We start from the raw sequence: 27217 nt of genomic DNA, 5'->3' as shown, positions 1-27217 counted from the left end.
ATAAAATTCGAATTTTGAGGTTAAATGATTACTGTTCGATATTCATATAATGAAAATAATAAAAAAACATAAAAATACTACAATAAATATCCTCTGTTGTCTATGTTATTTTTATGAATATTTTTCAGTTTACTTTGAGCATTTTTCTCGGTAATTTGAGCAAAAGTCTAAATTTCTGAATCCTGTTTCAGTAGCTGGATGAAACAAACTTAGGTACGATTCTTCCCGCTAGGTTGCGTGCTTGTCGGTTCAGCCATCTTGCAGCCATCCCAATCAGCTGTTGGCATGTATTTTGAATGCGAATTTTCTGTTCTATCTGTATTTTTTCTGATTCTTGAATGAATAAAAAATGAGAACTTTGGCTGAGAATTTTCAACTTCAATTGGATTATTAATTTTTAAATGAATTAAGGTTGTTGTTATTAATAACAGCATCACACACACAAACATTTGATGGATTTCAGCTATCATTTTACCCATAATCATTCAATCAACCACTTCTCATATTCAATGGTAACTGTAGGAAAAGTTTAATGTGAAATACCTGAGCAAAGTTCCTCTGCTGCACTCAAGAAGCCATTCCGCCCTCGCCTATGGCTCGGGCATAAACGTTCTTTCGGTGCAGAAAACTGTCACTTTGCACACTAGTTGCACAAATAACTATTTCAATTGAATGTTTGATTTTGCAGATAAGCTCGGCATGTGTGGGCAGTCCTTGTTCGTTCGGCTGCCTGCCGCTAGGCGGCGCTTCGTTCGCATGTGGCTGCCCCAGCGGCTATCAGCGCATCGGCCAAGGCCACTGCTTGGCCACCATCAATCCCCTGGGGGGGTCAGGGGGTGCCAACAGCTACAGTCGCCCCGACCTCGGCTCAGGCGTGCCAACCTATCCAATTGCAGGTAGCGAGCCCGATCCCTATGTGCCATCCCACGACCGCATCATATCCACTGAAGGCTGCTTCTCCTGCAAGGTAAACAACATAGATGGGTTAGGTTTGGTTAGTTTAGGTTAGGTATGGTTAGTTTAGTTTAGGTTTGGTTAGTTTAGTTTAGGTTATGGTTAGGTTAAGATATTTAAGATAAATGCATAGATTAGGAATACATTGGGTATAGTAACGTCCACGTTATAATATATATATATATATATATATATATATATATATATATATTATATATATATATATATATATATATATATATATGCATAAGCACTCATAGGCCAATACAAAAATTGAAAACTTTAAAATTTAAAAACATTAAGGGCCGGTTTCCAAGCTCGGGATTTAGCTGAGTCCTAGACTTTAAACAGCTGGAGTCGGAAGATTGGTTTTCCCAAACGGGGCGTAGTCGCAGTCATGTCATAGTCACAATTGAATTAAATTTCGAAAACTATAAAATTGAACACAAAATAAAATAAAGAGAAAATAGTGTAAAGTTTCAGCTATTTTGATTATTTAGGAATGTCTAATTTCATCAAGGAAAAACGTTTCCAATTATAGAAATGAGAAAATAAAATCTACGACTACTGTTATAAAAGCTGCAACTATGCCCCGTTTTGGAAAGCCAATTTTCTGACTCCAGCTGTTTAAAGTCCAGGACTAGATAAATTCCGAGCTCGGAAACCGGCACTAAAAGAGTTAATAACTACTTTGGCCTAAGTAGCCGGGAGACATTGCTGTGTCCGGCCTGCAGAAACTGAGCTTCAAATTGAAAATTCAAAATCCACATATAATGTAATGCACAATAACACTTTCATTTTAAGGTTGGAATCATAAGGTCGTAATCTTGCTTTTGAAATTTCTTCATGAAAAATTCATTCCCAAAAAAGACTTTTTGTTATAAAACCTTTAGAACTATTTGATAAACACATATAGAACAGAAAATTTGTCCAAAAAATGAGATAAATATTAACTTGAATTGTGTTATAAAACTGGGAATTTAAAAATTTACAACTCTGTTGCTAAGGCAACAACAAAAAACGTTATTATAATGGCAGTGTTTGATTAGCAATGGTATTGCTATCCTTGTCTATCATTCAACAAAGCAGATAGCGCTATCTCTTTTACGCTTTGCTCTATTGCCAGATCGTCTTTTAACAATGTAGAATTAATTAAGAAAAATACTCATCTTAATTACGAAAACTTATTATGAAATTATTGAAGAATATAATTTCTTGCTTAATAAAATATAATTAATTATTTCAAACAAGAATGAATTGTTAATATTACATCAATAAAACTGTATTAGCTACCGTCTGTGACAAGACAGAGGATTGACAACGTTGTTCTCCTATCTTTCTCCACTGCCATTATAACGTGGACCTCACTATAGACGTCTGGATGTCTCCCGTCAGGATGTTGAGGGTGTTGAGGTGACCGGCTGATGTCAACACTCTAAGGAGGTGACATGCAGACGGGATGACCAGGTGACACGTGCTAAGCAACGACATGTGCGATTTCAGTAGGTGTCATGCAAACGAGTTGTCAAAACTGATGTTTTCCTTCAATCTAAAGGTGGGTACAGATATACGCGCCGCGAACATGAGCAATTCACTTTTAATCAGCTAATTATATCTGTAATTTTACAGAAACGGTAAGATACAGATATGAAAAGCTTGGCATCAGCTGATTAAAAGTGAATTGCTCATGTTTGCGGCGCGTAAATCTGTACGCACCTTTAGAGTTTATAAGGAGTATGCGACCTTTTAGGGGTATTCACCCGTCTACTTGGCACCCACTAACTGGAGAATATTGCAAGAAAAAAAAACTCTGGTTGCCTGTAAAGTCGGTATACAGGCGAACGTTTTATGTGACAACGACTTTGAGTGGTAAAATAATTTTAATGTGAATATTCATTCGTATAGTAGGAAGAAGGATGAAATAATAGTAACAATTTAAAAAATTTATTTATACAAAGAATTATATTTAAAACATCAATTTATACAAAGAATCTCGCACTGAATAACCTAAAATCTCGCAGTGAAATAAAATCTCTTACAGTGAATCTCACACTGTAGCAACATAACCTACAACACAAATCAAAAAAGCCTGGGAAGTAGTGGCGCAGTCGCAGGAGATTGCTTGCGGCGCCTGCGCAGGTTGACTGCTCCGTTTCACTCTCTCTCCAGGTGAATGCCTTCGGGTTGCTGCTGCGTTGCTCGCCACTGCTCCTATTCGTGCTCTTTCCAGACGACCGTGAACCGAAACGAACGCTCTCACTCGCTCTCATTGTGAGCGCATAACGCGGAGCGTAACGCAGTTTCTTCAAGTGTCACCCGGCAAACCAATTTATAAGACGTTGTCACGTCAAAAATATCCAATTATCTCACCATAATACAATGTAAAGCATCGAATTTGGGTAGATAAAAATCCCTAACCGAAATAGTAATAGGTCTGAAAATAAAGTAACTGGCTAATATCGCCAAATAGATAATAATTAAGATTAGATAGCATCAGCTTGTTCTGGCTAAACGGTACAAAAACCTAAAAAGGATTTGAAGGAATTTGTTGCTAATAAATATATTATTATATAAAATATTTTGAAGATTGAGGTTAGGTATATGCATTCAGGGATCGGCGACCTAGAGATCGATCAAATCGAGCAACGTAGAATCTGACCAAAACCCCTTGGCAGAGCTCTATTGCAATCAAACAGTATGCAATGTGAAAAAACACATGATCACGTGGCAAACTATCAGGTAGCATGAAACAAATATTAGTGTATAGAATATTAGCTAGCATGTAGAGAGCATAAATAAAAAACCAAATAAAAATAATTAAGTGTATTCAGGAAATAGGAGGTACCAGGCGCATGAATACTGAGTCAAATTTGCATGCACCAATAGCACAACGGCAGTTAATAGGCGGTAACTGTAGGCCAATTCAAAAATATTTCTATATATTTATATAAATGTTCTGGATTTATGTTAGAATATTGTATAGTCTATGTTATCGATATGGCTCGAAGGCAAAGAAATTATTAAACACCCAACCTAAGTAATAATTTGATATTTTTGTACGATCTATTTGAACCTAAATGGCGGAGGACTAAGATATTCAAATTTTATGTTAATTTGAAAGTCGGAAATAAGATTTGTAAAATTGAGAAAGGAGAACCAGCACTCGCCAGCCAAATGCCACCATGAGAGGACCCCAAATATTTTAGAGCGTAGTACCTTGCTAATAAATTGTAAAAGTTAAAGTTAGATCAAATTATTAAATTTCTTAAAAGACTTTGTGATGCTCTTGTAAAGCAGAAGTCATTTTTAATTTCAAATATTTTATAACCCCTTGGAAGAGACGATTCCGACTACCATATTCCAGGACCATAAGGAGTTGGATCGACATCGGCGGCTTATAAGAAGATTTTCGACACGTGAGTGATAAATATTGAATTAGTGATGGGCGCCCTAGTGCTTCGAATTAATCTAATAATCAAAGCTAGCTCGTCGAAAGGGTTTTTATTATAAATTAAGAATTTAATAAGAAAAATACTTGCGCAAGTAAAATTAGTATTAAAGGTATTTTATTGAAGAAAAAAGATAGATCAATACATTTCAGAAAATTCCATTTGGATCAAAGAAGTATAAAATCTAGGCTATTAAAACACATTCATATGGTCTTTAAATTTTGCAGTATAATTTGCGATAGTTTGTTATAGCTCTAATTCACTAGATGAATGGCTCTACCTATTCCGTCAGGTGCCGAATCTTGCACCCTGAGATAAAATATATATTCAATACAAAGAAATCTACTAAGTACTAGAGATTTTAATATATATATATATATTTGGATTATTAGTGGCTAATTTATCAAGTTGATCTTAAAGAACCTACTTTTTAATTGAATTGTCCAAGTCGACAAGTATTAGCAAGCGTATATCGCAGCTACATGCAAAAGAATGCATATGATTTTAAGATAAAGGCACATGGTAATGATTCGTGCCATAAATCTAGAATATAAAGTTTAGCCTGTGATATTTTACTGATTTCAATTATTGTTCTATTTTTATATTATATTTTTTATCGCTCTTTATATATTTTTTGCCTCGATCTATTTTTTGCATTATTGTTTAATATATGTATCAAAATGTTTATGGTGTGCAATTTATTTTTATTCCTCAACACTATAGTATAAGTATCATATTTATATATATTTATTTTTAATGAATTACAAGAGTTATAGGGAAGCCCATACCTAGGCCTAGAAAGATTTTTATGAGACTGAATCCTATTAAAAAACTCGAAACAGGTGTGACTTTACTGATTTTATATTCGCCTCCCAAAGACCGCCGAAGTGAGGTGAACCTGGCGGGATGAAATTCCACTCAATGCTATGATCAGCAAGTTCATTCTGGAGCAGGTTTTGATATTCCTTGGAGTTCAGCATCCGTGACAATTTATTAGCTCATCATAGGCGCCGACGAAGTTGGTACCATATCGGAATACATGACCTTACAAGGACCTCGTCGAGCAAGGAAACGGCGAAAAGCTGATAAGAACATTTGGGTCGATAAGTCCGAAACTAATTCAATGTGAACGGCTTTAGTTGCCATACAGACAAAAAGACAAATGTACGATTTAAATATGAAAGGATTCCGACGCCTGGCCATGGTGATTCGAATGGGTCCACCATAATCAACTCCACATTGGACGAATGGTTTAGACGACAGAGTTCTACAGGCTGGCAGATTGCCCATTTTCGGCGGTGTAAGAGTGGGACGATAGTGAAAACACTTGTTACATTTTCGTACATGACTCCTTATAAGGACACGGGCTGATAAAATCCAATATTTTTGTCTCAAAATAGACGCTGATAATTCAGCGAGCAAGAGCGCCGCGCATAATTCAAGCCTAGGTATGGATAAAGTCTTAGATGGCGCGACTTTTGATTTAGCGCACAACAATGTGATAGTTGCAGGTTGCATATCCATTTGAGATTTTATGTAGATCACACCACCATAACCTAAAGTCGATGCATCACAGAAACCAATGACAGTAATTTTCGAATCATTCATCACTCCTAAATGACGTGGTATGAAGAGATTGGACAATAAAGGGAACTCCTTCTGACATGTCTCCCATTGAAGCGCAATAGAGGGAGGTACTGAATCGTCCCAATCAAGACCAGCATTCCATAATTGTTTAATTAAACATTTAAGAAACAAAGTTAGGGGTGACAAGAGTCCCAAAGGATCGAAAATGCGTGCTACTACCGATAAAATGTGACGTTTGGTAGGAACAGACTGATTAGGATTCACTGAAAAACAAAACGAATCACTACCAGGTTGCCATTTCAAACCTAGGACAGCCAACAAATTTCCCATCTCGAAATCTTTAGACAAGGCCGATTTTTCATCTTCCGAGAAATCATTCATCAATTCAGGTGAATTGGAACTCCATTTAGTAAGTTCGAATCCGCCTCTCTCGAACAATTCTTTAGCCTGACTACAAAGACGATTTGCTTCACCTAAAGAAGACACACTTGTCACCAAATCATCCATAAACATGTCACTCGGAATACGAGCTTTAGCATCAGGGAAATTTTCACCTTCTTCTTGAACAAGTTGATGGACAGTTCTGAGAGCTAGAAACGGTGACTCACTCAGACCAAATACGACAGTTTTTAATTCAAAAATTTGTATGGGATCATTGGACGAAAATCTTCATCGACAAGAATCTGTCTATACATCTGCTTTATATCAGCAGTTACAGCGATAGAAAATAACCGAAAATTGACTAACAGAACGAAAATATCCGTTTGCAACTTGGGGCCGATATGAAGTATATCATTCAATGATACTCCAGTAGTAGTTTTCGCGCCTGCGTCAAAGACAATACGCAAAGGCGTTGATTGACTCTGAGTTTTGATTACAGCATGATGAGGTATAAAATAACCACTTTTATCACTCTGATTTTTTATCAATTCCATGTGTCCTTGTTTGAGATAATCCAAGAGGACATCGTGATACACTAAACGCATGTTTGGATCACGTGCCAGTCGTTTCTCCAAACTGATGAGTCGACGTTCTGACATAGCATAAGAATCACCAAGACAATCAGGGATTTTGAAAACGATAATGAGACAACGAATCTACCCGAATTTTCACGACGAACGGACGATGCAAAATCCTTCTCGCATTCCAACTCATCAGCAGTGAGTTGTTTTCCTACATCTGGAACGCTTTCCACTTCCCAAAATTTTCGAACTAACTTATCCAACGGTGATGTTAGACAAGTCATCAAACACGTTGAATTTTCTGAAGATTGAGTTAAAATAGGGGCTCTACCCATCAAAATATAACCGAAAACACTTTCCAAGGCCATCAAATAATTCGAATCAATTTCCACACGACCATTTCGGAAAATATGGGGCACTAATTCAGCTCCTATAATAGCGTCAATTTCGCTGGGAATGTGATAACTTTCATCAGCAAGTCGAAGACCAAACAAATTTGATAATTTAGAATTATCAATTTTACTAGTGGGAAGCTGTTCCATGATTTTTTCGACAACTAATGGTTCAATGGAAAATTTAACACTAGAATCGAGTCGAGATTGAAGCGTGACAAAAGTACGACCAAAAACTGATTGCGAATTTCCGCCAAAACCATTCACAATTAATTGGAAAGAGAAATCGATAGTTGCAATTTACGACAAAGTTTACGAGTAATGAAATGACTTTGACTAGCTGAATCAACTAAAACTCTTATTTTGTGCAATCTACCTCTCTTATCAGGTACCTCGACTTGAGCAGTTGATAGTAGAACACTATACGGTGCCGACTTCGAATCGATAGAACAACAGGTAATAGTATTATTTTCTACCTTTTTCGCATCCGAATTTGATGACGAATTTGAAGCATTTCCGAAATGTAAAAGCGAATTATGCTTCTGACTACATTCCTCGCAGTTGGAAGAAGTACAATCTTTACTACGATGGCTGGCGAGAAACATTTCAAACAGCAACCCTTCTCCTTAACAAAACGAAAACGGTCCCAAGGTGATAACTGACGAAAAAGACGACAATTGATCAATTTATGATTTGTCATCGAACATTTCAGACATTCTGATATTTTTACCGGTGATTTGGTCACTTGCGAATTCGATTGAACAACCAACACTTTGGATTTTGGTATTGGTTTCACTACTGGCTTGCATTGTTTAGACGATTCGTCATGCGGTAACGATTTAATCTGCCTTTCGATGAATGAAACAAAATCAGTATATGTGGGATCATCCTTAGTATGAACTGAAGCTTCAAATGCCTTTCGAGAAACAGGATCTAAAATTTTCAACGCTTGGAACAGAAATATTGCATCAGATACATCTTCACCTCGTAGGCGTTTTAAAGCAGTAATTGAACCACAGAACTGATCGACTATAGAAACTAAACCTGCACGAGACTCAGATTTTAGACAATTGAATTCGAAAATTTGTTTCAAGTACACATTTGAGAGTGAGCGGGGGTCATTGAACCGCTTAATTAATGCATCCCAAATAATTTCATAATTATTAGCAATAGGTGGTAGATGACGTGAAATATTAGCCGCTTCTCCAGATAGTTTGGACACCAGATATTGGACCTTTTGTTGATTTGGAATCGATTTGTTGTCATGAATCATGCATTTAAACATTTCGTAGAATACCGCCCATTTTGATTGATCTCCGTCGAACACAGGAATTTCAATTTTCGGTAAAATATTAGACGAATCCTTATTGGAAGATACAGGTTGAGCCGGGGTAGAAACACTAGGTACAACCTGACTGCGTTTTTTCAATTCACTAGCAATTGCTTCCATATGTTCGAACATTTCCATATGTGAACTACTAAATTTGGGTACAAATTCCGGGTCTTTTTCCATTTCAAGCTCCTGTATTTCCATTTCAACAGCTTCATAATCCTGAACAGTTTTAAGAGTGGAACTATAGAGAATTAGAAATTTTTAGCACTAGCTTCTTCTTTTAAAGCCTTTTTCGACAATTCGAAAGTACGTTGAATACGATAGAAATATTGCTCAAGTTTAGCTCGTTTGAGCTTTAACTTCTTTTCACTCATGATTGGATATTGGAAGGTCTTAATGATTTTCATTTACTAATTTTCGAATAAAATTACGAATGCAACAATGAACGATTTTCATTGATGATTCAAGCAAGCAAAATGATAATGTTAGTACAAATTGAACAGAGAAAGCTCAATAGACGAAGCAAGCTAAGCGATAACGTTATCAGCATTGCAAAGTAACGGTTCCGATCGGACAATAGAGATAAGAGTGAACCAACTTGATCGGCTCAATTCATAATGTACAAACAGGTTTGAACCCTAGCATGCACAAACGATTTACAATAAAATTGGATAAGTGCTTGCCAAATATTTGAATAAAAAATAGCCAATAAAATCTGGCCTGGTGGACCAATGTAAACTCTAAGGTTCAACTTAAGAAATTTATATTGATTTTAAATTGGTAATCAATAATTTTGATGTAAAGTGGACTGTATTGAATAGAAAAGAAACAAGTGATATCTCTACAGAAACAAGTACATGCAATGAATATATAAAAGAACAACTCACCGAAAATCTGCAGAGTACCTAATGTAATATTTATATTATTGAGCTTACAACTCCCAGGTAAGGTATTCAGGTGTCCCCGAGGTAGGAGATGAATCAAGGATGGTGAAAAGGCAAGCTTAATTGTCATCTACTGTTGGTAAATTCGGCTTCCATCATATACGTTGCACATATATTTCTGACGAGATATTTACAATGTCTTTAAAGACTATAGATCGTGAACTTTCCAATCGAAAAATAATAGTTTAAAACTTTCAACTAAAGGGAGTTTGGCAAACACTCTTCCAAACGTAGGTTTATGGTGTACGATTTAACCTTAACGAAAAAATAATAATTTGAAGAACAATTTTCTTCTGGGAATGATCGACGAATAATAATTATCAATTCCCGACTCGAGGCAAGCTATTACGAAGCAAGACTGAACTGAAAGAAAAAACCTACCGGCAAGTGAGCGCGACGCACTCAAGTGAAAGAAATACGAACTGAACGAGGAGCGCGCGTCCAATTCAAAAACGAAAAATGAAAACTAGAGCTGGCTCCAACAAGAAAGAAACGAGAACAACGTTGCCGATCCCCTGTCTTGTCAATGCCTTCCATATGGTAGCTGATACAGGTTTATTGATGTGATCTTAACTGTTTATTCTCGTTTAAAATAATCAATTATATTTTTATTAAACAAGAAATTATATTTTTCAATAATTCCATAATAATTAAGATGAAATATTTTTTTGAAAATAATAATAATATTGTGTGACCTGGCTGGCTCAGGTCTGGTGTCAGAGTTTTCAGGTCGCAACTGATCGATTCAGGGCCTCTGACATGACCTAACGACTGCTTTTTAGGCAGCCGGGACCGACGGTTAACGTGTCCATCCGAAACACGGAGTGGCCCGAGATAGATATCTTAAAATAATTAATATATATTTTTAATAAATATATATATATATATATATATATATATATTTGGATTATTAGTGGCTAATTTATCAAGTTGATCTTAAAGAACCTACTTTTTAATTGAATTGTCCAAGTCGACAAGTATTAGCAAGCGTATATCGCAGCTACATGCAAAAGAATGCATATGATTTAAGATAAAGGCACATGGTAATGATTCGTGCCATAAATCTAGAATATAAAGTTTAGCCTGTGATATTTTACTGATTTCAATTATTGTTCTATTTTTATATTATATTTTTTATCGCTCTTTATATATTTTTTGCCTCGATCTATTTTTTGCATTATTGTTTAATATATGTATCAAAATGTTTATGGTGTGCAATTTATTTTTATTCCTCAACACTATAGTATAAGTATCATATTTATATATATTTATTTTTAATGAATTACAAGAGTTATAGGGGAAGCCCATACCTAGGCCTAGAAAGATTTTTATGAGACTGAATCCTATTAAAAAACCACGACCTAATTATATAATTATATCAAATTTTCATGCTCTACCGACTGATGCCAAGCAGGAGGCTAATCGTTATTTAAATATAAAGAATAACGTCATAACAAATACAACAATACATGGCAGAATCTTGATGAAAAATAAGTTTACTATAGTGATGTCCACTTTATAATGGCAGTGAATAAAGAAACGAGAACAACGTTGCCGATCCCCTGTCTTGTCAATGCCTTCTATATATGGCAGCTGATACAGGATTATTGATGTAATATTAACTGTTTATTCTCGTTTAAAATAATCAATTATATTTTATTAAACAAGAAATTATATTTTTCAATAATTCCATAATAATTAAGATGAAATATTTTGTTAAAATAATAATAATATTGTGTGACCTGGCTGGCTCAGGTCTGGTGTCAGAGTTTTCAGGTCGCAACTGATCAATTTCAGGGCCTCTGACATGACCTAACGACTGCTTCTTAGGCAGCCGGGACCGACGGCTAACGTGTCCATCCGAAACACGGAGTGGCCCGAGATAGATATCTTAAAATAATATATATTTTTAATAAATATATATATACGAGATAAATATTTTGTTAATTAATTATTGATTCTACATTGTTAAAAGGCGATCTGACAACAGAGGAAAGCGAAAAAGAGATAGTGCTATCCGCTTTGTTGAATGTAGACAAGGATAGCAATACCATTGCTAATCGAACACTGCCATAATAAGGCCCGCCGCAAAGTATACCCACGCTAATCCACGAAAAGCTACCCACGCCGTGGGATGTTTTGTTAACCATTGCTATAGAATTATTCATAATCAATCAGCTGACAAGTGGATTGTTCATTGCATATATGAATTATTATCATTACACAGATGTCTGGAGAAGCCTAGCAATGGTTTAAAAAACATCCCACGACGTGGGTTGCTTTTCGTGGATTAGCGTGGGTCTACTTTGTGGCGGGCCTATCTTGGACCTCACTATAGACTAGAACTGTAGGGAATTCTATTCTCTTCAAACTTTTTTGTCTCAAATTCAACTTCAACCATTCTATTCGATTGAAATGTGATTTAAAATATGCAGAGAGGATGAAAATACTAATTTTTTTATTCGGAAATAAATAATAATGGATTGGCTGGATATTTACAGAGAGCAACGCTGCACTATTTCAAATTGCTCTTTCAAAACACAAAGTTAAATCTATTTTTCAAAGTGAATCACCTCACTTTTCACTGTAGCAAAGCAACTAATTAATGTTGAAACATAGATGCTAAATACAAAGCTGTAAAAGACAAGTATTCTAAATCAATCTGAGTATTTGATGTATATCATCAATCTGATGTACTTATTTATTTTCGGCTATTTTAGGTAAACGGCAGACACCGTCGAATGGCCGTCAATTCAACCAACTCTCTTCTACCACCGAATTGGGAAAAGTGGATGAAAAAGATGCGTAAAGAGAGGAGGAATGGTGGTGAAGGAGGAGGAGAAGGAGGGGTAAACAGACATCGTAGACATCATCACGGTGAATTTCCCCCCTCCCACTCAACATCCCCGCATCGCGTGCTCACAATCAGTCTGGCCCAAACCAAGCACAGGTTGCGTATCATCAAATTGCAGCCAGCTGTTAAGGTGATTCAATTCAAATAATATTATTAACAAACTCATATTAAATATAATATCGGGGCACCGAGCTTCGCTCGTTATTTATTTATTAATAAACAGAACTCAATTCTTTAAAATGATTGGGGAAGGACTAACAGGCACAGCCCAAAACTGGTTTTTCCCGAATTTTGATTTATACACTGTGATAATAATCTGTTTATGCAAACAAAATGATGCGGGTTGATAATAATCCTATCCTATACTATTAAACGAACAATTTCTGTTTATATATTTAGATGTCTATATGTTTATATATATATATCTGTATGTGACCGGATCTCGAAAACGGCTCTAACGATTCTCACGAAATTTGGAACAAAGTAGGTTTATGATATGAAAATTCAATTGCACTAGGTCTCAACCCTGGGATAACTCGCTGAAGGACATTAAAAGGATAAATACGTCCTTGGAAAAACAGCTTGAATTTTTGTCGTCTGTCGATGATGGAAGTGAGTGAGCAAGTGCATGTGTGTGGGACTGAGACGAAATTATGACTCAGCTGTTGAACTTTTGTAATCATTCAATCAGGTACTTAGTGCCGGTTGTACAAAAACCGGTTAAATTTTAATCCTGATCAATTCCAGAAGAACAAATCAGATAAGCTATCTTTTTGAAAAGGTCTTCTCTGATTTGGTTCACGTGAAATTATTCAGGATTAAAATTTAATATGCTTTTGAGAGAGAAATTTTTGCATTCCTCTGAGAATTAATCTCAATCCATTGTGATTGGATAGCACCTTTCTGTATGAACTGTAAATAATTATATTATAATTTCTTCTTTCGTAATAAATTGTGTATGCTTTTGTACTCCAGAGCGGAGGTCGGTGCCCCGATATTTTATTTTGTCGTGGGACTATTCATCAAAATCATGCATCACATGACCACCTTCTCATTTAAAAAATGAATTTGGATTCATATGAAGGTCAAAAATGTAGAAGCGACACAGTAATATTTGAAGAGTAATTTTTCATTTCAAATAGGATCCCCAATGATACCCACTATCAAATTTATTTTGTGAGAAAAATATTTAGCTGTTCATGGTCACTGTTACATACCGATCACTGTGGTAAAGTCGTCTAGAAGCGAACGCACACTGCAGCAGACAGATGTGGGAAAAAATCCTTCCTAGGAAAAAAGGTTTTCAAAAGTTGCAATAAGTATCTAATAAATCTTGATAATCTAAAAAAAAGGTGAGAGCAAATTTTTCTGCCAGATTACTGGATTTGGCATAAATAGCTGAAAACTGGAAAATGAACCGAAAATACTATGTTTTTGAGCCACTCTGTATCTAGCACAAGGAAATTTTGCAAGGCGCACTCGCATCGTCCATTACCAACAGACGACGAAAGTCTCAGCTGTTTTCCGAGGAAGAATATATATCATTTTAAATCAAGAACCTTCTATATTGCAAATTTCATCAAAATCGTTAAAGCGCTTTTCGAGATCCGTTGAACATAAATAAATACCTACCAAAATAGCCTACATAAATAAAAAATATATACAGAAATTGCTCGCTTAACCTTCCGGCAGTCGCGCTGTTGTAAAAAGTACAACAGTGTCAGTTTTTTTTTGCTGCACAAAACTATTGAATGAGGTGGTGTCAGTGAATGAGTCACCTATGCATTCCAAAACTTTCCCCTCCCCATCACGCCACTGAGTTGCAGTATCAACCGAGCAATGGTTCAGTCTTTAGGTGCCATTCAGTCGCCACAGTGCATAAGATAGCGAAAGACTGTATACGGGGACTGTAAACAAACCAATAATACAGAATTGACGGCTTTGCTTGATGTACCTTATTCGGCTATGAAATGGTAATCATCCAAATGTTCATAGGCGTAAAATAATCGAAGAAGAGTAATTAAACAATTTATTGATATGTTTCGATAGTAAACAGAGTACATAACACTTCAAAAATTGGATGTTGTAAAAAATACAACACGCGACTGCTCGTGTGACTACCGTGTAGGGCGTACTACTCGTGTAGAGCGCGACTACCGGAAGTTTAATATAATAGGATTGTAGCAAACATAGTATATTAATCTAAATTAAAGTACCTATATAAAAATTTTCAAATTTATTTCACAGTTTTAAGTGATTAGTGAGTGTTATTTTGTTATTCAATTTGGTTTGTAAAAAATGTAAATGGAGGAACTTTTCTGTTTTCAAAAGATTGGATTGAAAATTAGACTTAAATCCAAAAGTATATGGAACATTACCTACTTTTTAGACTACCGTATTTATAGTGTATACAGTTTTGGGCTTCACCTGTTAGTCCTTCCCCAGTTATAAATAGATTTAATAGACAAATTTTTAATTATTTAGACTAAATTAATTTTGATTTAATAGACTAAGGCCCGGTTGTACAACAGCCGATTAAATTTTACTCGTGATTATTTTCACGAGATCCAATAAGAGAAGGCGTTTTTGAAAAGACGGCTTCTCTGATTTGTTCTCATGAAATTAATCACGGTTAAAATTTAACCGGCTGTTGTGCAACCGGCACTAAATTTTAATAATTATAATACATTCAGGGCTTAAGCGTTTGCTCACTTTTTATGAATGTAGATGATTAATGATTTATATTATCTTTTATTCGCAGAATGACTTTGAGTACACAATAAGCACTGGAAACGAACAGAATCAGTTCGAGATGAAAAATGAGCATGGCATTTGGAGTCTGCACTTCCACCGACGACTCAAGACTCCCGGCTTGTTTCACTTGGAGATTAGAGCCAAAACTCGAAATTCAGATATGACTTTCAATCACAACAACAACAACAGCAGCACAAGCCACGAGTTCCCACTAGTGCTTCATGTAAAACTCATAGTTACGCAATAAAATCGCCAAATATCCTAGGTTAGGTTAGTCAACGGAAAAGCGAAACACTTTCCTGATTATTTCTACATTTTTTCTCTTAAGGCCGGTCCAGACGCTCAAGTTGACCGTCAGTCTTCCACTCAAGCAAAAGACGGATCGTTCGGTTCAAGCAAAAGAAGGATGTAAAATCGCGTCCACACGCATCCGTCTTTTGTCGGTCCGTTTTCCTATTTTTGTGCTCACAAGCTCAGTTATCCCATATATCCGATTGATGAGTAATAATTATATCGTATTTTTTCGCTGATTCAACTGGATGATGCTATATTTGTCTTCTAATCATGTTATTCTAAGTATTTAACAACATAATGACAGATGATAATATTACTGCTGATCGGTAAATGGCTTTGTTTACATGCCATATCTTGAGACACAGTGATTGTAAATGGATTGAAATTTTTTAGATAGTATTTTTAATATCAACAATATAGTATATCTTAATATATCATGATAGTACATCATAATATCAACATCAAATTCTGAGAGTATTATGAGAATCAAGAACGAAAAAAATGATTAAATGACTTTTTATACAATCGAGAAAAAACTTACTACGGTAATCTTCAAGTATTCACAAGGCATTTTATTAATTTGAGAGCGCTGATTCCGAATCTACTTACTTTACTTAATCCGGCTCTACAGTCCTGGGTGGACTTTGGCTTCCTCAACATAGCGCCTCCATTCGTCTCTATCCTGTGCCCTCCGTCGCCAGTTTGCCACTTCCAGCACACGGAGGTTTCCAATCGCGTCGTTCATTCGTTTTTTGTTTGTATTTCCATTACTCCTGTCCGTCCGAGGCTCATTTTGAGGCTTCACAATAACAATTTTTTTCCGTTGAGGGGTTATTAGCCCCTCGCCAAACCCCCAACCTGGAGGACCAGGTCATTTTTTCGGGTTTCCCTCCCTAGCCTTTGATAAGCCAATACCAAACTACAAGGAAGCAGTCAATTTTCTTTCGGGGTTTTCTTCCCTTAGCCTTTGAATATCCATTGATCTCCGTCTGCAAGGCAGACGGTACCCCCATATCTAGAAGGCATTCCCGGCCAATAGTTTTTAAGCTTGACGACTTGAGCTTGACGACCCATCTATTTTACCGTCCACACGCAATGACTTCCATGTTCCGACTATTGAGCAAAACTTCAGCCATGAGCAAAAACTTGAGCGTCTGGACCAGCATTTATATTTCTTATTACTGGATCACTCTCTCTCTCTCTCTCTCACCCTCTCTCTCTCTCTCTCTCTCTCTCTCTCTCTCTCTCTCTCTCTCTCTCTCTCTCTCTCCTCTCTCTCTCTCTCTCTCTCTCTCTTCTCTCTCTCTCTCTCTCTCTCTCTCTCTCTCTGTTTGTTTCTCTCCTGATCTTTCCCTCTTATTCACTCCTCTAGATACCAGATACCAGTAATTTTAAGAGATATGTAATAAAATAATATCCTCTACTAAAACGTGATTGGTAGTTAAAGAATATTTAACGTAGATTTAATGGATATTTTTTATTAACTTTTAACAAATGAACATTTTCTGCGTACCGTATGTTATGTGTTCAATAAATTTTAAATAGGCCTAATATAATTATAATTTCTCATTTGTCTGGCTAAACCATTGATTGTATTGTAAATAATAAATATATATTATTGTTTAGTAGTTTGGTCTTTCCTTCCAAATCTATAATATTTGTAATAGTGGGGGAAAAAGAAAAAAGTGGTCGTTCCACTTTTTTAATAAAACCCAAGATGGCAATCACTGGCGACTAAGATCCAGGAGATCCGACCCCAAATAATGGGAAAAAAGGCAAGGAAGAAGAAGAAGAAGGAGTTCCACTTTTTTAATAAACAAAAATCATTATTTAAAATTATAGGTCTGGAAAAAGAATGTACAATGAACTATTATCTCAACTTTACCTTGAAATTGTCCCTTGGCCTGATTCTCTTGAAATGTCCGGTTAAACCACTCTCGGCTTTAAATAAATATATAAAAAACTTCTGCCAGCTGTTTGAATCAAAGCACCAGCTTTCCCTAAAGATTCAAATCCTGAAAACACAATTATGCAGGTTTAAACTGCCCGAACTGTGACAGCCTATAATTGAATTTTCAAGACAGAATCCTTCAGGTAAGCAATGCCTTACTTAACTCAACAAACTATACTTCACAAACGGTTTAAAGAATACGGGCCTCGGAAGAAAAATTCAAAATCTATGTGAAAAAAACATGCAGCCTTGATTCACAGACCAAAAGTCGACTTACTCTTGTTTGTATAGCATGGAGCTAAAAACCATAATATTACCTTCACGAAACGTGATAAAACACACGTTTCATTTTTGCACATTGGAGATCTTCTCGCTTTATCAATTACATTTAATAATTAAATACGCGACTAGATTTCCAACTCACAAAATAATATTTCAATAAAATTGAATGGGTTTTGATGTCATGTATGACATATTATTTACTTCTTATGCCAGTTACACACACATGGACGTCTGAATTTTTGCAATCCTTAATCATACCTACTAGATTGAACGAAACTTGGTGAACATAATTATTATGTGTGCAGATACACATCATGCGATGAGTTCATCAGGCTATGTTTGATCCAATAGAATTTATAAGGAGCGCAAAAAGGACATCCAAAAATCGATCTAACTTATGTATACTTATACATATTGTTGAACTGAGGAATTTCTGTAACCTGCATGTTCTTATCTGAAACAGTTGTATTTCAAATTCAATGGTTATCCCTTATGATAATTATGAATAGGAAAAGCCAGGTGCAGAGTTCAGTTAATAAGAGACATGACAGAGTTTAGATCGGTGCGGATCCAATTTTCTTCATATTTTTCAACATTCCCAACCGGCATGGATGTGATGAAATTTTGTGGAATACTATTAAAAAATTCTATTTCAATATTATGCATATATTGTTTTCTGCAAATTTTTCCTTCTACACCCTCTTTTGAGCATTCATTGCCTGGACTATTAGCGGAATTTTCTTCAGTCAGCATTCAGCATTCACAATAGTGAAACCACTAACCTGACTAACATAATATGCTATCCATGTCTGTCATCAGATAAAGCAGATAACTCTATTATTCTCCGTTTCCGCACCATTGTCAAATCGTTTGTGGGCTGTGTAGAAATATAATTGACCGAGCGAAGTGAGGTCTAGGATTCAAGTTGACGGTTTTGCATTTCTCTTTATGTTTGTATTTATGTTCCGCATTTACGGCGAAACGCGGCAATTGATTTTCATGAAATTTGACAGGTACCTATGTTCCTTTTTAAATTTCGTGTTGACGTATACATAAGGTTTTTTGAAATTCTGCATCTTAAGGATAATACAAAAGGAAAAGGAGTCTCCTTCTAACGCCAATATTACCGTAAAAATCAGACTATAGAATAATTTTCCATAAATCAGCTGTCGAGTGGATTATCTCAATGTAACTTGGTAAAAAATCAGGTGTTGTGTGGACTATTAATTGCATGCTTATCACATGCAATTTTTATGCACTATTAAATGCACTATTGATTTCATGCAATTAATAACTAAAATAACATAGTATTGTCTCTCGACCTTTCTCTGCTTTCAACTCCGGCTGACCTGTTGCCAGTATGTCTTGTAGAAGATTAGCTTTTGATGTTAGCATTTCTGATACACCAACCCCAACAGCCATTATCGTTTGCACACCGATATCTTGCCGACACGACATACAGCCATGATTTACTATCATGGACAGTATAAGAGGAGGCTGTGGTTTATAACTGCGCGAGGTCTACTATTCACAGAACTACTAGTAAATATACCAAAGTGGCTTACCTCAAAATTACTAGTTGACCGAATGTAGTGAGCTATGTTTTAACTCGGATTTTGTTTTGTCTGTCTGTATGTAATGCGATTACGACCAAACGCGTTGATAGAATTCTATGAGATTTGGCAGGAATATTCCTTTTTTAACTGCGCGTCCATGTATACACAAGGTTTTTTGTAATTTTCGCTTTTTACGAGTAATATGAAAAGAAAAGGAATTCCTCCATACTCTGATATCACTGTATATAATCTACTTTGAAGATAGGATCAATCAGACTATAGAATCATTCATAATCAATCAGCTGACAAGTGGATTATTTATTGCATGCATTACACAGATGTCTGGCCGTGTCTATTTCTAAAAGGTAGTGTTTCAATATTTTTTATGATGCGTGTCCATCAGTATCAATACTCTCATATTTGGGAAATAAATTTAATAGGTGATTGAAAATAAAATAAAAAATGATTAAATTGACTAAATAATGCTGGAGAAATTATAATATTCTTGATTGAAAAAAATTAATTCTAAAATAGTTGAGAAATATTTTTATCAGATGGAAAGATTATCACAGAACTGGATAAATTGTCATATGGGATAAAAATGTAAACGTGAACTGAGTTTATTAACATGAGTGAGTTTTTGATCTTGAAGAAAACAAATAACAGTTTTTAAGAGTGAATTATGAATCAACTTTGTATAGTGATTCAACTGAATCAACTAGGACAGGTGAGATTAGATACTTGTGGATGAGAAAACTGTGTGAGCTCTACTGTTCACAGAACTACTAGTAGTTCGGAGAACAGTAGAACTCGCTACACTCACTAACATCCTTACTCACACACGCCCGCCTATTCACACACTTACGAATTGGATGTAGAGTATGATGATACATGCAATAGGATCGGTGGAGGACGCTAAGAAATAGAAGTTCTTTACGCTTTTGAACTGAAACTTGAAATTTGGGGAACAAATAATTATCAAATTTTAATTTTTTACTTTCCTTGCCCTATTACCATAGGTGAGGAAAGTATTGCTTCCCGAAAAAAATTAAGGTACCCCAATTTCTAAATTTCTATACGTTTCAAAGTCCCCTGAGTCCAAAAAAGTGTTTTTTGGGTATTGGTCTGTATGTGTGTGTGTGTGTGTGTATGAGTGTATGTGCGTCTGTGTACACGATATCTCATCTCCCAATTAACGGAATGACTTGAAATTTGGAACGTACAATATAAGGATCCGACACGAACAATTTCGATCAAATGCGATACAAGATGGCGGCTAAAATGGCGAAAATGTCAAAAACAGGGGTTTTCGCGATTTTCTCGAAAACAGCTGCAACGATTTTGATCAAATTCATACCTAGGAAAGTCATTGATAAGCTCTATCAACTGCCACAAATCTCATATCTGTAAAAATTTCAGGATCTCGCCTCATTTATGCAAAGTTTGATTTTAGATTCCCAATTATCAGGCTTCAGATACAATTCAAACAAAAAATTTCAAGTGGAAAAGATTGAGCATAAAAATCTCTACAATTAATGTTCAGTAGCATTTTCACCTGAAATTGAAAATAAGCTCGAAACAAGAGAAAATAAGATTATTCAATTGCAAACTGTTGGCAACTGTTGATTCTATTAAATCATTCACTATGAAGAGATGGCAGACCTCGTGTCTCCAGCGTTATAGTCCTGTCACCAGCTGGCTTGGATCTTTGAATAGTAGACTTGAGATGCGCGGGAACACTAGCGTCAGGTGATAAATTTCCATAACGGCAAGGAAAGTTGTGTGAGTGCACCATTCCAGATTTTTAAAAATTTTGAACATGTGATATATGAAATAAGACCACGTAGGAGCGCTGAAGAATAAAGGTCCTCTACACTTTTTAGTTCTGAAGCACGGTTGAAGTGATAAAAAATCTGAAACTCATATTGGGACTTGAAAAAAGTTCGAATTCCAAAAAAAATAAAATTTTGAACATGTGATACCTGAAATAATACCGCTTTGAAACGCCGAGAAAAATGAGCCCAATTTAAACCTGATCCGATAAATTATTGAAATCTACCTAGGTTGATTTTTAGGATAAAACTTCCGAATAAAGGACCGCCATCTTGAAACGGGGATGAATTTAAATTTCTTTCAAGAGTATATGAGCTTCTGCGCCTTGTTTCAAAGTACTTGTATGCCAAATTTCATCCAAATCGGACCACAACTGCGACTGTAACTGTGGTACAAACAAACAAACAAACAGACAAACGCCGATTGACTTGAAACATAGAATTCGCTTCGCTCATTCAATAAGAATATTCTAATTTTCTTGGTGAATATAATATTGAGATCATCATTAACAAGATTGTAACAATTTAGTCTGAGAGCTTAAATTTTGGGCATATTGGAATCAGTTCTCATCCACAGGTGTGAAGCCGAAAAAGTGCACATCAACCCCAATGTTGTGTAAATCACAGTCAACATTTTTTTAATTCTTTTTACCCGGAAATTATGACGACAGGTGGGGTTGACCACACAAAAGTCTTTGTGTGACACAAGTTGGAGGGAGAATGAGAACGAGGGAGAAGTAATTAAGAATGCGGATGTCTGCATATCCACCTATTTACACGCCTTACATTCAATTTCCGGGGTTGGAAAAAACCATGAAATATGTTCAACATTTTCACTTGGTTTTCACCCCTTTTCCACATAGATTCATTTCCGGCCATTCATATATGGTCAACTGGCAATGAGGGTGGAAACAATTTTCATTACTGAACAATACTAACTTTATATGTAGCCATATGTGCAGTCAATTAGAGTGATTCTCTTGAGAATTGTATCTCTTCTCTCTCCGCTCTCCCTTGTTTAAATATGTCTATAATGAGATCCACTCTACTAGTAGCTCTGTGAACAGTAGACCTCGCGCAGTTATAAGCCACAGTCTCCTCTAATACTGTCCATCAGAGTGTCTCTAAAATAATACTGTCCTGTCCTGTAGTGACGGCGAGATATCGGTGTATAAAACAGACTAATGTCTCTTTGGGTTGTTGTATCGACAATGCTAATAATTTGAAGTAAACAGCTATGCTACTATCAACAAAAGCTTACCGAGTTGAAAGCAGAGAAGAGTCGGGAGAAAATACTATGCTACTTCAAGTTATCAATTGCATGCCTCACTGCATGCAATTAATAGTCCACACAACAGCTGTGTTTTCAATAAGTTACGTTGAGATATTGAATCGCATGCGTCATTGCATGCAATTTATAATCCACTTGACAGCTGATTTATGATGAAAAATTCTATAGTCTGAATTTTACGGTAATATTGGCGTTCAAAGGAGACTCCTTTTCCTTTTGTATTATCCTTAAAATGCAAAATTTCAAAAAACCGTATATGTATACGTCGACGCGAAATTCAAAAAGGAACAAACCTGTTAAATTTTATGAAAATCTATTGCTGCGTTTCGCTGTAAATGCGGAACATAAATATAAACAAAAATATAAACATAGGGAGAAATGCAAAACCGTCGACTTGAATCTTAGACCTCACTTCGCTCGGTCAATAATGAGATCCACGTTATTGAAATGGACATAACCTGCATAATATAGTTATGACATTGGAGGAAAAACTAGGCTGAGCCTGTACTTTTTCTCTCTAAAATTTTTTGATAGAATGTTTATGTTGTCCAAAGTTTATGAAATCACACACTACTTCGTCACTTGATTTTCGGTCCAGGAATAATGTTGAAAATTTTAATTTTTTGACAATTTGAGACAAAATTAGGAAATTGAAGAAGTTTTGGGCAATAGCCTGTTTGTTCTTTTCCGACTATTGTGTTGTTTGCTCTATCCAATAAAAAAATAGTCTGATCAACATTGATTTTCTATCCTTGTCATCTCATCAGACAAAGCAGATAGCTCTATCCTCTTCCCAACATCGCACCGTTGCTAAATTTCTTGTAGACTTGTTATTTATTCATTCTATAAAACATCCTATAATTATAATTATGACATTGGAGGAAAAACTAGGCTGAGCCTGTACTATTACTCTTGAATGACTCTATTGCATATCAAGTTACACTCAATCTCATTCAAGTTTTTATGTGAAATAAATTGCTCTACCTACCTACCTCACGCACGAGAAGGAGGTTACATAGTAAATTTCTCAGGGATGGGGTGGACCCCTTGTTAGTTTCCCAGGGATGAGACTCATGCCAGTTAATAGAGCACACCCACACACACACACACCACACACACACACACACACACACACACCACACACACACACACACACACACACACACACACACCCACACACACACACCACACACACACACACCCACACACACACACACACCACACACACACACACACACACACACACACACACACAAACACACACACACACACACACACACCCACACACACACACACCACACACACACACACACAACACACACACACACACACACCACACACACACACACACACACACACACACACACACCACACACACACACACACATACACACACACACACACCACACACACACCCACACACACACACACACACACCACACACACACACACACACACACACACACACACACACACACACACCACACACACACCCACACACACACACACACCACACACACCACACACACACACACACAACACACACACACACACACACACACCCACACACACACACACACACACACACACACATACACACCCAAAAATCATGTTTTTGGACTCAGGGGACCTTGAAACGTATAGAAAACATGAAATTAGGGTACCTTAAATTTTTTTGGAAAGCAATACTTTCTCACCTATGGTAATAGGGCAAGGAAAGTAATGAAACGTATAGAAAACATGAAATTAGGGTACCTTAAATTTTTTTGGAAAGCAATACTTTCCTTACCAATGGTAATAGGGCAAGCAAAGTAAAATAAAAGAACAAGTGAACAAATGTCATCTATATAGGCTACAGTATAAAGAGAAGTGTTCCTAGAATAGATCCCTGTGGTACCCCTGTTGATATTCTGATTAGGTTTGAAGCTGATTGTCCGTCACTACCATGAATTGAAACATACTGATACCGATCAGAAAGGTAAGAGCATATTGAATCATGCACTTTTCCTCTTAAACCAAGCCTAGTTAATTTTTCCAAAGGCAACTCATGATCTACACACTGGAAAGTTTAGAGAGGTCGAGCAGTAGGTCCAGAGTGTAGTTGCCACCTTGTATATCTTTTATTATACATTCAAAAACCTCGATGAGGGCTGTACTAGTTGACCTATTCTTTACAAATCCATGCTGGTTTGGTGAAATTGGATTATGTTCAGAGAGGTAAGTTACCAATTCAATGAGTATTATTGTTTCAAAAATCTTTGAAAAAGCTGTCAATAACGAAATCGGTCTTATTAATTTAATGTTTGCTGCCATTTTTTGAAAGTGGAAGTACCTTGGCAATCTTCAAAATGTTGGGAAATACCTCTCATTCGAGCATGGAGTTGATAATGCAAACAAGCGGCTGGACAACCTCCTCACAACAGCTCTTTAATACCCTCAACGGGATGTCATCATGTCCTGTGCTATTTTTGGCCTGAAACTATTGATTATACGTGGGATTTCCTCTTCATTTGTAGGTGTTACAATAAAGTGATGGCAAAACATGAAAGCTAGGGACGCTATCAGGAGTACTATTAGGTAAGTGTTGTGTTTTTTCATTTTCTTATTATTTATTCTTTGAGCAGGAGTCGCAAAGAATTTTTGAATTCAGCTGCAATTTTCTCTAGATTAGTTATAAGTAGTCTATGTTCTCAATATCAAGTGCTAAAGATTCCATTCTCTTTCCAGTACATTCACCTCTAAATTGATCAATCACATTCCAACTAGTTCTAGATTTATTTGATGAATTTTTTATCATATCTCCATTGTAACGTTTTCAGCTTCAGTTACAAGCTGATCATAATGCTTTTTTGCTTTCCTTGCCCTACTATACCATAGGTAAGGAAAGTATTGCTTTCCAAAAATTAAGATACCCTAATTTCAAGTTTTCTATACGTTTCAAGGTCCCCTGAGTCCAAAAACATGATTTTTGGGTGTTGGTCTGTGTGTGTGTATGTCTGTGAACACGATAACTCCATTTCTAGTTAACCGATTGACTTGAAATTTTAAACTTAAGGTCCTTATACCATGAGGATCCGACAATAAGAGATTCAATAAAATTCAATCCAAGATGGCGCAAAAAATTGCGGATCATTACTAAAAAACCATGTTTTTCAGGATTTTCTCAAAAACGGCTCTAACGATCTTCTTCAAGTTTATACCATGGATAGCTATTTATAAGCCCTATCAACTGACATGAGTCTCATTTCTGGGAAAATTGCAGGAGCTCCTTAATATTATTGAGAAAAATGGCGGATAGTTACTAAAAAACCATGTTTTTCACGATTTTCTCAAAAATGACTTGACCGATTTATTTCAAATTCATATCCTCTATACTTATTTATCAGCTCTATCAACTGACATGAGTCTTTTTCCTGGGAAACCAATGGGGTCCACCCCATCCTTGAGAAATGGACTTTGTAAACTCCTTCTCGTGCATGAGGTAGGTGGATAGAGCAGTTTATAAAAAGAACACAACATAGTCGAGATATTTCATCTGTAGAACAGCTGTTTTGACGACTTTCGTGTGTGTGTGTGTGTGTGTGTGTGTGTGGTGTGTGTGTGGTGTGTGTGTGTGTGGTGTGGTGTGTGTGTGGTGTGTGTGTGTGTGTGTGTGGTGTGGTGTGTGTGTGTGTGTGTGTGTGTGTGGGTGTGTGTGTGTGTGTGTGTGTGTGTGTGTGTGTTGTGTGGTGTGTGTGTGTGTGTGTGTGTTGTGTGTGTGGGTGTGGGTGTGTGTGTGTGTGTGGTGTGGTGTGTGGTGTGTGTGTGTGTTGTGGTGTGTGTGTTGTGTGTGTGTGTGTGTGTGTGGGTGTGTGTGTGTGTGTGTGTTGAGTGTATGAGTGTGTGGGTGTGTGTGTGTGTTGTGTGTGTGGGTGTGTGTGTGTGTGTGTGTGTGTGTGTGGTGTGTGTGTGTGTGTGTATGAGTGTATGTGCGTCTGTGTACACGATATCTCATCTCCAATTAACGGAATGACTTGAAATTTGGAAATAAGGTCCTTCACTATACGGATCTGACACGAACAATTTCGATCAAATGCAATTCAAGATGGCGGCTAAAATGGCGAAATGTTGTCAAAAACAGGGTTTTTCGTGATTTTCTCGGAAACGGCTCCACAACGATTTTGATCAAATTCATACCTAATATAGTCATCGATAAGCTCTATCAACTGCCACAAGTCCCATATCTGTAAAAATTTCAGGAGCTCCGCACCAGCAATGCAGATAGATTCCCAATTATCAGGCTTCAGATACAATTGAAACAATAAAATTCAAGTGGAGTAGATTGAGCATGAAAATCTCTACAATTAAGGTTCAGTAACATCTTCACCTAAAATTGAAAATAAGCTTTAAATTCGAGAAAATGTGGTTATTCAATAATGCAAATTGTTGGCAACTGTTGATTCTATTAAATCATTCACTATGAAGAGATAGCAGACCTCATGTGTGTCTCTAGCGTTATTGCCCTGTCACCAGCTGGCTCAAATCTTTGAATAGTAGACTTGTGATGCGAGGGAACACTAGCGTCAGGTGATCCATTTTTCATAACGGCAAGGAAAGTTGTGTGAGTGCGCCACACCAGATTTTTACTTTCCTTGCCCTACTACCATAGATAAGGAAAGTATTGCTTTCCAAAAAAAATTAAGGTACCCAATTTCAAGTTTTCTATACGTTTCAAGGTCCCCTGAGTCCAAAAACATGATTTTTGGGTATTGGTCTGTGTGTGTGTGTATGTGTGTGTGTGTG

At 36.4% G+C, this 27217-nt stretch overlaps 1 protein-coding gene across 1 annotated transcript in view; it reads left to right on the top strand.

The window, feature by feature from the left end:
* LOC111058703 (fibrillin-2) overlaps positions 1–16793 on the top strand; it is a 341293-nt gene extending 324500 nt beyond the window's left edge. Inside the window, 3 exon segments of the mRNA XM_039435620.1 lie at positions 689–967; positions 12342–12605; positions 15237–16793. Of these exon segments, the coding sequence (XP_039291554.1) occupies positions 689–967; positions 12342–12605; positions 15237–15476 (783 nt within the window). The 3' untranslated portion in view covers positions 15477–16793.
* Positions 16794–27217: the final 10424 nt, after the last annotated feature.

The sequence above is a fragment of the Nilaparvata lugens genome, chromosome 9, assembly GCF_014356525.2.
Source record: "Nilaparvata lugens isolate BPH chromosome 9, ASM1435652v1, whole genome shotgun sequence".
NCBI classification, from domain to species: domain Eukaryota; kingdom Metazoa; phylum Arthropoda; class Insecta; order Hemiptera; family Delphacidae; genus Nilaparvata; species Nilaparvata lugens.
This window is presented reverse-complemented; position numbering and strand designations above follow the sequence as displayed.